Raw genomic sequence first — 11439 nt, forward strand, 5'->3', positions numbered from 1 at the left:
GTTTAAAAATCTTAGTGTAATATTAATTCACTATTTAATGTTGATTTCATAGAAATTAGTTAAACAGGTTTATTCTATCTGTACCTTTATAATTCATCTTTATTTCTATCTAGCAGGCCTATCAGCCCCCTTGTTAGCCGTTAGTAAAGTGGCTGAGCCGGCCATACTGCGCTGCTTGGGAGCATTGGTTGACTCAAGCCACGCCTGCCAGAGTTCCAATTTGAATTTGCATGGACACTACACCACACAATAACTCCTTCTTCTGACAGGGAAGACGACCTCTACCTTCAATATAAAGAACGCAAAGGACGCCGCTTTTTTGATGTCAAAAAGGCGTTTCACTGAGTTTAGGACAAGGATTGCTTCACAATTTGAGGGCCATAGCCCCTTCCTACTGTTCTTTTTAACGTGATTAAACCTTACCTTAAGGATAGCGTCTTTCATTTATGTGCGGGCGAAGCGTGCTAACCCCAAAAATTACTATCAGCCGAAGTCCTACAAGGGCCTCTTTTATCACCCCCGCTCTTTGCACTTTGCGTGTGTGAGGTGCCACAGTCTGACGACCCCTACACGCGGATTGCCTGGGATGACACTGTTAAGCAATTTACTCCTCGTCAAAGTCGCGTCTACACTACTACCTAGTGAAGCTCGTTAACCGGTGTCGTCGTCAAAAGATTACTATTAATGCTAAAAAGAGAAAAGATTTTTTTTATCACGAAGAAGCGCATAACACCATTAACGCCGCTGACCTTCGTAAACAAGGTGTGCTCTAGCGAAATACCTGGGCGGCCGCTCATAAACTATATTGCCGGGCAAAGGTCAAGCCGGCGGCCTTTGCTTTGTGCCCAAAGCAAACTCTCGTTGCACAACAAAGACACTTGCATGTGTAGTGAGACTTAAGAACGACTCAGGCAATAGTCTCTTCGCTTTATGTAAGGCAAAACAAGCTGATACGCCCATGGCGGACGGACCGCGGTTTGTTCTCAACGATGCGTTACATCAAGGTCTCCAGATTGAACTTCTAGTTAACGTTTTCCGAGTTCAACTATGAAATCTGGTACGGCACACGCTATCGCTGAGAACGCAATGACTGAGTAATTTTTAAATACCGCTTTAACACAAGGTTAAAGCTAATGTGTGCGCTTTCACCCTGTATAGAACTCGTAAATTCGGTGTTTTCCTTTACTGTTCGATCGAGCACCAGTAAATACCACTAAGTTTTGTAATGTAAATAAATAAAAGGCATCCCGTTCTTAGTTGGCCCTTGGGCTTATATTAACTTAAACTAAATAAAGGTATGGATCGCTATTTTTGCGCTGTATCTAATTCTTTGAATTATTTTAAGTACGTTTAACAAATCATTGGCGGTTCTGTGTTCCCTCTCGTTTTTTTAAAAAAATTTACTTTTAAGAAATTCTAGTTTCATCAAGGTGAAGACTAGGAGAAAAATTTAAGTATATTTGAGAGTAGTTAAAAATTATGAAAATAAATATAAGTGCGTGACATATACCAAATATTAATTAAGCAATAGCATAGGGAAACTTTAAATCCCTTTCTCCTAAATTCTAAACTTAGGTTTTTATAGCACGCATAATGGTAAAACGTAACTAAATGTTAATTTTTTTTTTCAACAATTAACTATACTATTTAGGAGATTTCTTATATTAAATGAAAAGGTAGCTTACAAGTTCTAAGGATAAAAAAACCTAAAAAGAAAAGGAAAACATGCTAAAAAGGGTCGATGTTAAACCTTCTCCATAAGTTAAAAATTTTAAAACTAAGGTTACTATGAAAACTTTATTTATAAGCCCAATAAAAACATCAAAGTTTGTCAAAGTACTCATCTAAAGAAGGAATACTTTCCTTTAAACCTTTTCTCTTACGAATATCTTTAACAATCACTCCTGCTTTAGAAGTGGGCATCATAGGATCGTCAGAAATCATGGCCCAATGGTCAAATACGCACTGGGGAAATGCTTGACCTTGAGTGGCCTCTCTAAGTTGAGAGGTAAACCCAAATGACTCCGCAACGGGCAAGTGAGCCCGGACAGTGCGCATAGGGGTCCCTTCTTTTGCAATAGTGTCAAGAACGGTACCCCTACGCTTGTTAAGGCATGAAAAAATCCCCCCCACGGCAGATTCAGGGGATTCGATCTCAACCAAAAAAACGGGTTCCATCAAGCGCGGTTTTGCCGTAAGTTGAGAGGCGTATATTACACGACGAGATGTAGGCATCAATTGGTTGGCACCTCTGTGTATAGCATCCGCGTGAAGTACAACGTCCAATAAATTAAATCGTATGCCCCGCATATTTTCTTCGCACAAAACCCCAGCTTGGGAGGCCCAGGTGAAACCAGCTGTTACGTGATCTTTAATTTCATGTAAATACTGAACTGCTTTAGTAGTATCAACAAGAAGATTGGGGCCAGTAGTGTAAGGGCCGAACGCCCAAACTTTACGGGCATCGGTTTGATCAAAGCCAAACTGTTCGACCAGAGGCTTTGCAAGCGCTTTAGGTTCCATTGAAGCTTCTATATCTTTGTTATCAATAGCTTCAGAAAGACCTTCCGGCAACGGTTCAGCGCGCATGTATAACCGATTGTGCTTGTTGGGGCTTTTGGACAAGCATTCGATGCTGGAAAGATCAGACACGGTCTCGCGATAAGAGACAACGGGATCAGAAATGATTAAAGGGATCATAGCGTGATCTTCTTGCAAATCTTTTAAACATATTTCTAAATGCAGTTCACCAGCACCGGCAATAACATAATCGCCAGAATCCTCTAAGGTCACTTGGACGAGGGGGTCGGACTTAGCCAGCCGCTTAAGCCCTTCAATCAACTTAGGAAGATCTGAACCATTTTTACACTGCACCGCGACGCGCACAACCGGCGAGACAGAGTACTGCATTTGAACCATATTATGAGCAGTTTCACAATCGGTCAATGTTCCCGTTTTAACTAAGTACTGATCAATACCAACCAAACCGACAATGTTCCCAGCTGGGACAGAAGAAATGGACTCTATGTACTTACCCATCATAAGAACGGTTCTTTGAATCGGCTTTACCGTTAGATCTTCCTTTTTCCCCGGTTTGTAATCAGGCCCCATGATGCGAACTTTTTGACCAGACGTTACTGTTCCTGAAAAAACGCGACCAAAAGCATAAAACCGCCCGCGATCCGATGCCGGAACCATCTTAGAAATATATAGCATTAGAGGACCATCCTTATCGCAATTTTTCATAGCCACGGCAACTTCATCATCCATTGGACCCTAATAAATCCGTTATTATATGAAACTATAAAAAATTAGCGGTTAAAGATAATACCTGATATAAAAGTTCAGTTCGATATTTTTGAGCAGTATAAGGAGAGGGCAAATGAATGGTAATCATTTGCAAAAGAGCATCCCCTGCGGGCAACCACTTCCTCATGACAGTTTTAAGTAAAGCTTTGCCTTCCAATTGTGATTCTTCCGAAGTAAGAACAATATTCAAAGCCTTGCACATTTTCTCAACAACTTCCCTTTTGCTTTTTAAAATCGCATCGACCATTTTCATTATCGGATCCAGAACAAAACGGCAAAAACCACGTTCATAACCAGGCTTTTGTGTGTTAGACCATTTCTTTTCTTTAGCGCTATAAAAGTTATCACCCCAAAACTTTTTCATAAGAACATCAACTTCGACATTAAACTTACCAGAATAAAATTCAGCAAACTGCTTTAAAGTAAATGCCCACGCATGCAATCCCGAGCCAAAGCAAACGGTGGCCTCTGTCGGGTCCACGGATATATTGCCCATGGGCCCATCTTCATCGCAATAAGTGTTAACAACAGCGTTGACAGATTCTATAGTGCGCTGCAAAGTCATAAAAAGTTCTTCTTTGCCAGTTTGTAATTCAAGCAAAGCTCGATCCATCTTATTCATCATCAAAACCGGCTTAATCCGCTCTGTTATAGCCTGACGCAAAACGGTTTCCGTCTGAACGCACACACCTGCCACGCAATCGACAACTACTAAAGCACCATCAGTGACACGAAGCGCAGCTGTAACCTCAGAGGAAAAGTCCACGTGGCCTGGCGAATCTATTAAATTAATTAAAAACTCATTTCCATCAGAAGGTTGTTTGACGTAAGCCATATCCTTATCACTCAGCTTAAAATGCAAAGAAATGGCAGTAGATTTAATAGTAATGGCTCTTGCTTGTTCATCAGGGCGTGTATCCATAATTCGAGCATCACCAGCCCGAGCCTCTGCGATAATACCAGCTTTAGCAACCAGAGAATCGGTTAAAGTGGACTTTCCGTGATCGACATGAGCGATAACCGACATGTTACGGATATTTTTCGTGCGATCCATGATACTGCGGACCTCGTCTACCGTGAATTTCACTATCCAAATGAAATAAAAAGGTTAGAATAGTTTTTATAAAATAAAGTTCTACAATAATATCACACTTTCCGAATCTAAAGTATTTATAATATAACTTGGGATAAAAAAGGTTATGTACTCATTAATAGTAGAAAAAAAGTAATATAAAAAATAAGGGTGAAGAAAAAATGTTGGTTACCCATTTTTACAAAAATACAGAGAAGTATTCTTATTTATCCTTTTTGTATTATGATAAGGAAAAAAGACCGGGCAACAAGCCAAACGGGAAGCACGATCAGTTTTTAAAAAAATCTCCGAGGAAGCACAAAGAGGGTAAGTTATATTTGCCGCCATGCGAGCATGCTATAGTAAAAGGGTGCTTTTTACCAATTCACATGTCTATCACCAGTGCGACTTCCCTTAAAACAACCAAGAGATTTTCTCTTTTAATGAATAAACAAAAAGGCTGTCAACGTTTTTATGATTTTAAGTAAACTCAAGCTTGTAATCTTAAGTGATGTGAATTTTTTATACCTTTTTGTGAAATACACATGTCATTAAAATTGTTAGAGGGTGGATTGCTAATAGAATAATATTTTTGTCCATAAATTAATTTTACACATTTACCTGTATATATTAGATTCTTTCAAATAACTTAAGAGTATAAAGTTCTTAAAATTTGATATTTTTTAGTCTTTCTTCTGATACTTTTACTAATTTCACATGCACAAAGAAGAAAATTTGGGTCCTTTTTAATAGTAGGACTATTTTACTTAATTTGGCACATTATGAAAAAAAGCATGGCATTATTTTTAATAAATGCACGCAACTAAATTTGGGGTTGATTCTTCACCTAAGCTGATCACATTTTTTCATTTAGGTTGTGCTTGGGCGTTTGAGCGTTAGTTTCGTTTTATCATGAGCAGTAGGCGCCAGAGTTCCAGTAACGGGAGACATCCCTATTATCCAGACAGTAAAACGGTTTTTGAAACAAGTGAAGGCGTTAAAGTTATACCAACTTTTGATGGCTTAAATTTAAAAGAGGATTTACTTCGAGGAATATACGCATATGGTGCCAAATATATATTTATCCCATTAGAGCAGATCTATTTGTTATATCCTACTTACTAACCGTAAAGGATTTGAGAAACCTTCTGCTATTCAACAGAGGGCTATTGTCCCTGTTCTTTCTGGTGAGGATGTCATAGCACAGTAAGATATTAACCTTTTATACTAAGTTTATTTAGTATACGCTTATTTAATTCAGAGCGCAATCAGGAACAGGAAAGACAGCCACTATTTCCATTTGCGCTTTGGAAACTATTGATACTTCTATTCGTGAGCCTCAAGTCCTGATTCTTTCTCCAACCAGAGAATTAGCACAACAAATTCAAATGGTTTTTTTTTAGAATATTATAAGCAATATTTGTCTTTGAATCTATCATCCTTATGCAAACTTCAGGTTATTCTCGCTCTTGGAGATTATATGAATGTTCAATGCCATGCCTGCATAGGAGGTGTTAGTGTTGGAGAAGACATTCGGAAACTTCAGTTTGGCCAGCATATTGTTTCAGGTAAACTATTTAATTAAGAGCTTATGATCCTTTGTTTAGAAACTTTTTGTTATATCAACCTCTATGCCTTCATTATAACTTCTACGTTGTTTTATTAAATATTATTTATTCTTCATTATAGGGACCCCTGGCCGTGTATATGATATGATAACTCGAAGATTTTTAGTTACAAGGGGGGTAAAGCTGTTGATCTTGGATGAAGCAGACGAGATGCTTAATAGAGGGTTCTTCATTTGATATATATATCTTTGCTGTTTTTTTTAGGAATTAGATTTAGCTATTATTAGTATATGATAAAATTTTAGTTATAGTCTTATTAAATTTGTAATATATGTAAAACAATGAAATACTTTACTTATATTAGCTTTAGTAAAAGTGTTAATTACGTTAGCACTCTGAAATTTTATAAATAATAACTTTTTATCACTGCTCTTTTCTAGTTTTCAAGAACAAATTTATGACGTCTATCGGTATTTGCCTCCTGCAACTCAAGTGTGCGTGTTTTCTGCTACTTTGCCGCACGAGACGCTTGAATTAACTCAAAAATTTATGACTCATCCCGTGCGTATCTTAGTAAAACGTGACGAACTTACTTTGGGTTACTATTATTTACTTAAAAATAACTAAATTTTTTGGTCAATGTACCTTACCCTATTCTTTTTAATAATTTCCACACTTACTTTTGCTTTTTTATCATTTCACTGTCATTCATAGTAAATCCTAACTTTAGTTATATTTATATTTTCCCATCAGATCTACTATTGCTTTTATTTACACTAATTAACGGTATTTTTTATTTTAATAATTAAAAAGGTGTTATTATCCTTTGTTAAACCCAAATTTTAATTAGTTGCAATAATATAAATTTTATTCTTTTATAGATGTATTCTATTAAAAAATATTAATTTTTAAAGATAATTTAGCTTTCTTAATTTTGAGAAGAGCTAGCTAATTTTTATAGGACTACTTAAAAGCTAATTATTCGAAAGGATATAAACTCTGATATGGACTATATTTATGCGCCCTTTGCGCTTTTTAGACCAAAAGTTTCGTTTGCCATTTCAAGTTAGGAAAGTTTATTTTCGTGCGCTATTACCTGATAGTCTATAGAAGAATTTTATTTGTAGTTGAGTACAAACTTGTTTTTTTGTTGGCATGTCAAAGCATTTTAAAAATAGAATTATTTATAGCATTTATATTACAAACTAATATTTATCTTATAGAGGGGATTAAACAGTTTTTTGTTTCCGTTGAACGAGAAGAATGGAAATTTGATACCCTCTGTGATCTATACGATACACTTGTCATAACGCAGGCGGTTATATTCTGTAATACGAAGAGGAAAGTTGACCATTTGGCTGAAAAGATGCGCGAGGCTAACTTTACTGTCACGTCTATGCACGGAGAAATGGAACAAAAGGAGCGGGATGCTATTATGAAGGACTTTCGTTCTGGAGCGAGGTCCTTTTTTTGTTTTACTTTATTTTATTTTGAAGTTTAAAGTTAAAACCCAGTCGTGTTTTAATCACCACGGATGTTTGGGCACGTGGTATTGACGTTCATCAGGTTTCCCTAGTTATCAACTATGATTTGCCTATGAATCGAGAGTTGTATATTCACAGGTATCCTTATTACGAGTATTAGCTGTCACCGTTAATTATTGCTATAACTTATTAGAATTGGTCGATCTGGGCGCTTTGGCCGTAAAGGTGTAGCCATCAATTTTGTCACCACTGAGGACATACATACGCTTAGGGATATAGAACAGTATTATAGTACGCAAATTGACGAAATGCCAATGAACGGTATAATATTAATTAATGCATGCCAAAATTACGTTAACTTGTTATAATAATAGTCGGCGAATTGCTTTAGAATTTAAGGTGCATAAAGAAGTTTCTCTTAACTTGCTAGGGTCTTGGGTATTCCTTAGTGGTCTGTTAATCTATAGGCTTCTACTATGAGCAATAAAAACATTATATATACCTTATTTTTATTTTTAAAGTTATAACGAAATTTTTTCATTTATTTATTAATTTGCCATCAGTTTTTGTACCGTTCTTAGTTATACCGACATAACCAAGTTATTAAAATAAACTTTAAACAAGGAAAAAAATACCTTTATATAAGGGGGAAGCAGTCCCATTATTACATGTAAGGATATGTTTTCTAGGTAATACTAGTTTGATGTTTTTAGCTAAGTCTACGCTTTTTACAGCGGTAGGTATTATTACTTCTCCCAACCAATGTATAAATTCTATTGTGTACAAGACCTAGTTTAATATTATATAAGTGAAATGATGCTTAGACATTTTAATGTACAGGGGAATAATTTTTTTTAATATCGTTCTATATTGACTTTTAATTTTTCTTGGTAACCTTGTCTCATTGCTCCGTTAAAAACTTGTATATAGAGCTGTTAACGCCCACAATGCTTTTATTTAGCTCGTTAAATATGAGGGATGTTTTACCAATTTCTTACCCCCGTTAGCAGGTTATGCTTATACTAATAAGCGTTAAAACAATTTAGTTATCATTTTAGTAACTATCCATTGTGTAAAAGAAAGCATTGTTTTAATAAAGATTAATTATTATTGCTTTAAACTTTATCATCCCGGATGTGTTTTAAGATTATTTAGAAATTTTGCTATACACGTGCACGATTGGAGTGAAAGGTTATTTTTCTTCGAAGAACTGTTTAACACGGTTTAACTTTTTAAAGTTTGAAGGAGTTAGGAACGGGGCTATTTAAATTTTAGCGTTTGAAGTATGAACACTTGCAACAGTAGTTTGGTAAGTACTTTATATAAAGTACTTATTAACTTTTTAAAAGTTTAAAGTTATAGGCAGACAAATAAGGAAAATTTTTTTTAAAAAAAATTAAGTTCGAGCGAATTTTTGCTAAAAAGATCTTGTACTGGTTGACAAGTATTTTTTTTACTTTGAATTGGTCATAAATGACAATAGCCCTTTTTTATTCAAGGGAAAGCTCTCTCCTGTTTCTTTTTCAAAGTGTTATTGAAACCTTTTCATCTGTCAATTATTTTTTATATTGGTTTCCCCGACAAACTTCAATTTAGGCTTCTTCCACGTATTAACTTTCATGTAGACTGATTCATATTTTATATAGTTTAACGGCACAAATATAGCACTAAAAGTTACAAGTTTAAAACAACTTAGGGATACAACTTTTACTAATATTTAGATCAATGAAAGTTTTTAAGTATGATCCACAATTTATAATTTCTTAACTAAAATTATTAAATTTTTTAATAAAAATTCATATGGCTGCACAGTTGTAAAATTAAATTCAAAATTTCAATTAATTTATAAATATTAAATATAAACATGTTCTTTTTTGGTGATATCTACTTTGCTTGGAACGGTTTGTCTTTATAAACCACTTCCTCTTTGTCAAACGTTGACAGTACTAAATATTTAATTAAAGCTAACAGGAAACATTTAATGGGTATACTTCGAAGGCAAAGAAAGATAGGGAGTAGATTTAAACAAAAAAATATATTTCCTTATTTATTGTATAACAAAACTTAAAACAGAATAACGCTTCGGACAGATTTAAGCCCAAAGTTATCAACCCAGTCTTAATAAATATTTCACTGGCCTTCTTTCGAGCCAGAGTCAACGAGATATTAACAAAAAAAGGTCAAGGAAAAGGTAAAATAAAAAATGGCTAATTTTATTTATGAGCTGATCTGAGGCCCCACATCGCGTAATTCTTATAATTAAACTAAAGCGCCTTAATATATATTACAAAAAGAGAGGTAGGAACAAAGCACTACTTTTAAATCAATTCGCGTTTCGCACTACACCGGAAAAAATTAAACCCACCCTGCGAGTACACTATTCTATGGTTTTGGTACGATGCCTGTGCGCACATTTATATAAACGTTTATAACTGATGTCATTGGTTTTCACGTGCTATGTTCAATTCAACTTTTTTAATTGGATGCGCATTTATCTGTAATAAGTAGAGTCAATTTAATTAAAACGTGTTATTACTCGAGGCCTTACTAAATGACTTTGCTTGCCCCCTTGGGCGGGCGTCCACTTTTCGGGGGTGGGGGGCGGGAATAGCAAATGTTGTTATTATATATTTGTTTCCTACTATTCCAGAACGTTCTTGTCATCCTGAGGATTAAAAATGTACCGTACACTTATAACTGCATCTTAATTAATTATGTAAAGAGGTTGTAAGTAAAATTATGTGTTTCTGTATCGGCAATGACTTGTAAACATGTCAGCTAAGGATACTGCTGAAATAAAAATGTTCATTCAAAAAAAATTTTCTTTTTCATTCGTCTTTAACATAGAGCTAGGCGATATTAATATGCCTTAGACGCTTGATTATAGCACCGCTTTTTTCAGTAAAACTTTTTATTTGAAGATCAGAGTTAAGGAGTTCGTTAGTTAATACTTTGTATTACAAAGGTATTTTATAGAGCTCTACTGACGGTTATGGATTTAGGTTCAAGGTTAACTGTTTATTTTGGTTTTGTTAAGATAGGGCTGCGACTAACAGGTATGATATAGCCCATAGGGTCTCAGAAATCGTAACTTTCAACCCAAGAGGCAAATCAATAATTTTCTCTCTCAACATTTGTATAAGTGCATATAAAAAAGTATATGAAGGCAAGGGATAATTTATTGACCAGTTTCGGTATGTATTTATACTTTACAAAAGATCGAAATATGCTTCCATATACGAACGGTAAATTTAATTGAACCAGATAAAATTTTACTGTGTTTAGTTTGTAGCCAATTTACAAGGTAGGTTGAATTAAATTTTGAAATATTATTTTCTCGTGTTTTTATTAGTTGTTTCTCAGTTTCTGATTTGATTAATCACGGATCATTTTCCCTGTAAAAATTTAAGGGTTAGTGTTTCGTGCTTATGTTTGTACATGTGTTATATAGTTGTGTATACTTTATACTTAATGTATTATTTGTAATCTATGTTTATTTTGTTTTTCTATTGGTTTTGTGTTTTCATTTGTTGTGTTTTTGAAACTTATGTTTTAAATTATGTCTTAGGTGTTGTCTACCTTGTGTTCTTGTGTTATTCTTTGTATATTGTGAGAGTTGGGTTTGAAGTTAATGAGAGCTTTTGGTGTAGTATAGTGTTATATTCTAATTGCATAATTCATCTGTTTTTCGCTTAGTGCAGAAATGATCTTGCCGTGTGCTGTCAGCATTGTTTCGTAAAGACTCAATTAGGCTGCAGTATATGAAATTTTAAAGAAAATGTATTTGAAAAAGTATATTAATATAAGTTAATTATATGTGTTATAACGCGTATGATTAAGTGAGAACAAAGTAGCATATAAAATAAATATGTAATTTCTTTTTAAACAAGGAAGGAAAATGCTTTTTGTATAATAAATTTACTTGAACCAGACTAGTTTTTATAAAATTTCACTTTGCTTAGTTTGTATCCAATCTATAAAGTGTATTTTTTTATATAGTACGTAG

At 34.7% G+C, this 11439-nt stretch overlaps 2 protein-coding genes across 2 annotated transcripts; one reads left to right on the plus strand and one right to left on the minus strand.

Moving 5' to 3' along the window:
- Window positions 1-1821: 1821 nt before the first annotated feature.
- On the minus strand, window positions 1822-4665 carry LOC135121706 (eukaryotic translation elongation factor 2-like). The gene is made up of 3 exons (XM_064045988.1): window positions 4575-4665; window positions 3332-4395; window positions 1822-3276 (listed from the first exon to the last, which is right to left on the minus strand). The coding sequence occupies exons 1-3, from the start codon at window positions 4576-4578 to the stop codon at window positions 1822-1824; spliced, it is 2523 nt and encodes an 840-aa protein (XP_063902058.1). The 5' UTR covers window positions 4579-4665.
- A 599-nt stretch (window positions 4666-5264) lies between these two features.
- LOC135121701 (eukaryotic initiation factor 4A-III-like) lies at window positions 5265-7897 on the plus strand. Its single transcript, XM_064045987.1, has 10 exons — window positions 5265-5447; window positions 5515-5587; window positions 5643-5772; window positions 5838-5949; window positions 6071-6173; window positions 6390-6547; window positions 7173-7410; window positions 7464-7571; window positions 7627-7754; window positions 7808-7897. Exons 1-10 carry the CDS (start codon window positions 5294-5296, stop codon window positions 7822-7824), a joined length of 1221 nt encoding a protein of 406 aa, XP_063902057.1. The 5' UTR covers window positions 5265-5293; the 3' UTR covers window positions 7825-7897.
- Window positions 7898-11439: the final 3542 nt, after the last annotated feature.

Source organism: Zophobas morio, unplaced genomic scaffold, assembly GCF_036711695.1.
Source record: "Zophobas morio isolate AGI-343-1 ecotype UQ-CSIRO unplaced genomic scaffold, CSIRO_AGI_Zmor_V1 ptg000673l, whole genome shotgun sequence".
NCBI classification, from domain to species: Eukaryota; Metazoa; Arthropoda; class Insecta; order Coleoptera; family Tenebrionidae; genus Zophobas; species Zophobas morio.

Coding starts and splice junctions, on each gene's coding strand:
- LOC135121706 (XM_064045988.1), bottom strand. Junction 3,277..3,331: donor GAACTGAACTTTTATATCAG/GTATTATCTTTA, acceptor CGGATTTATTAG/GGTCCAATGGATGATGAAGT.
- LOC135121701 (XM_064045987.1), top strand. CDS start 5,294: ATGAGCAGTAGGCGCCAGAGTTCCAGTAACGGGAGACATCCCTATTAT. Junction 5,448..5,514: donor TCGAGGAATATACGCATATG/GTGCCAAATATA, acceptor CTAACCGTAAAG/GATTTGAGAAACCTTCTGCT. Junction 6,174..6,389: donor GACGAGATGCTTAATAGAGG/GTTCTTCATTTG, acceptor GCTCTTTTCTAG/TTTTCAAGAACAAATTTATG.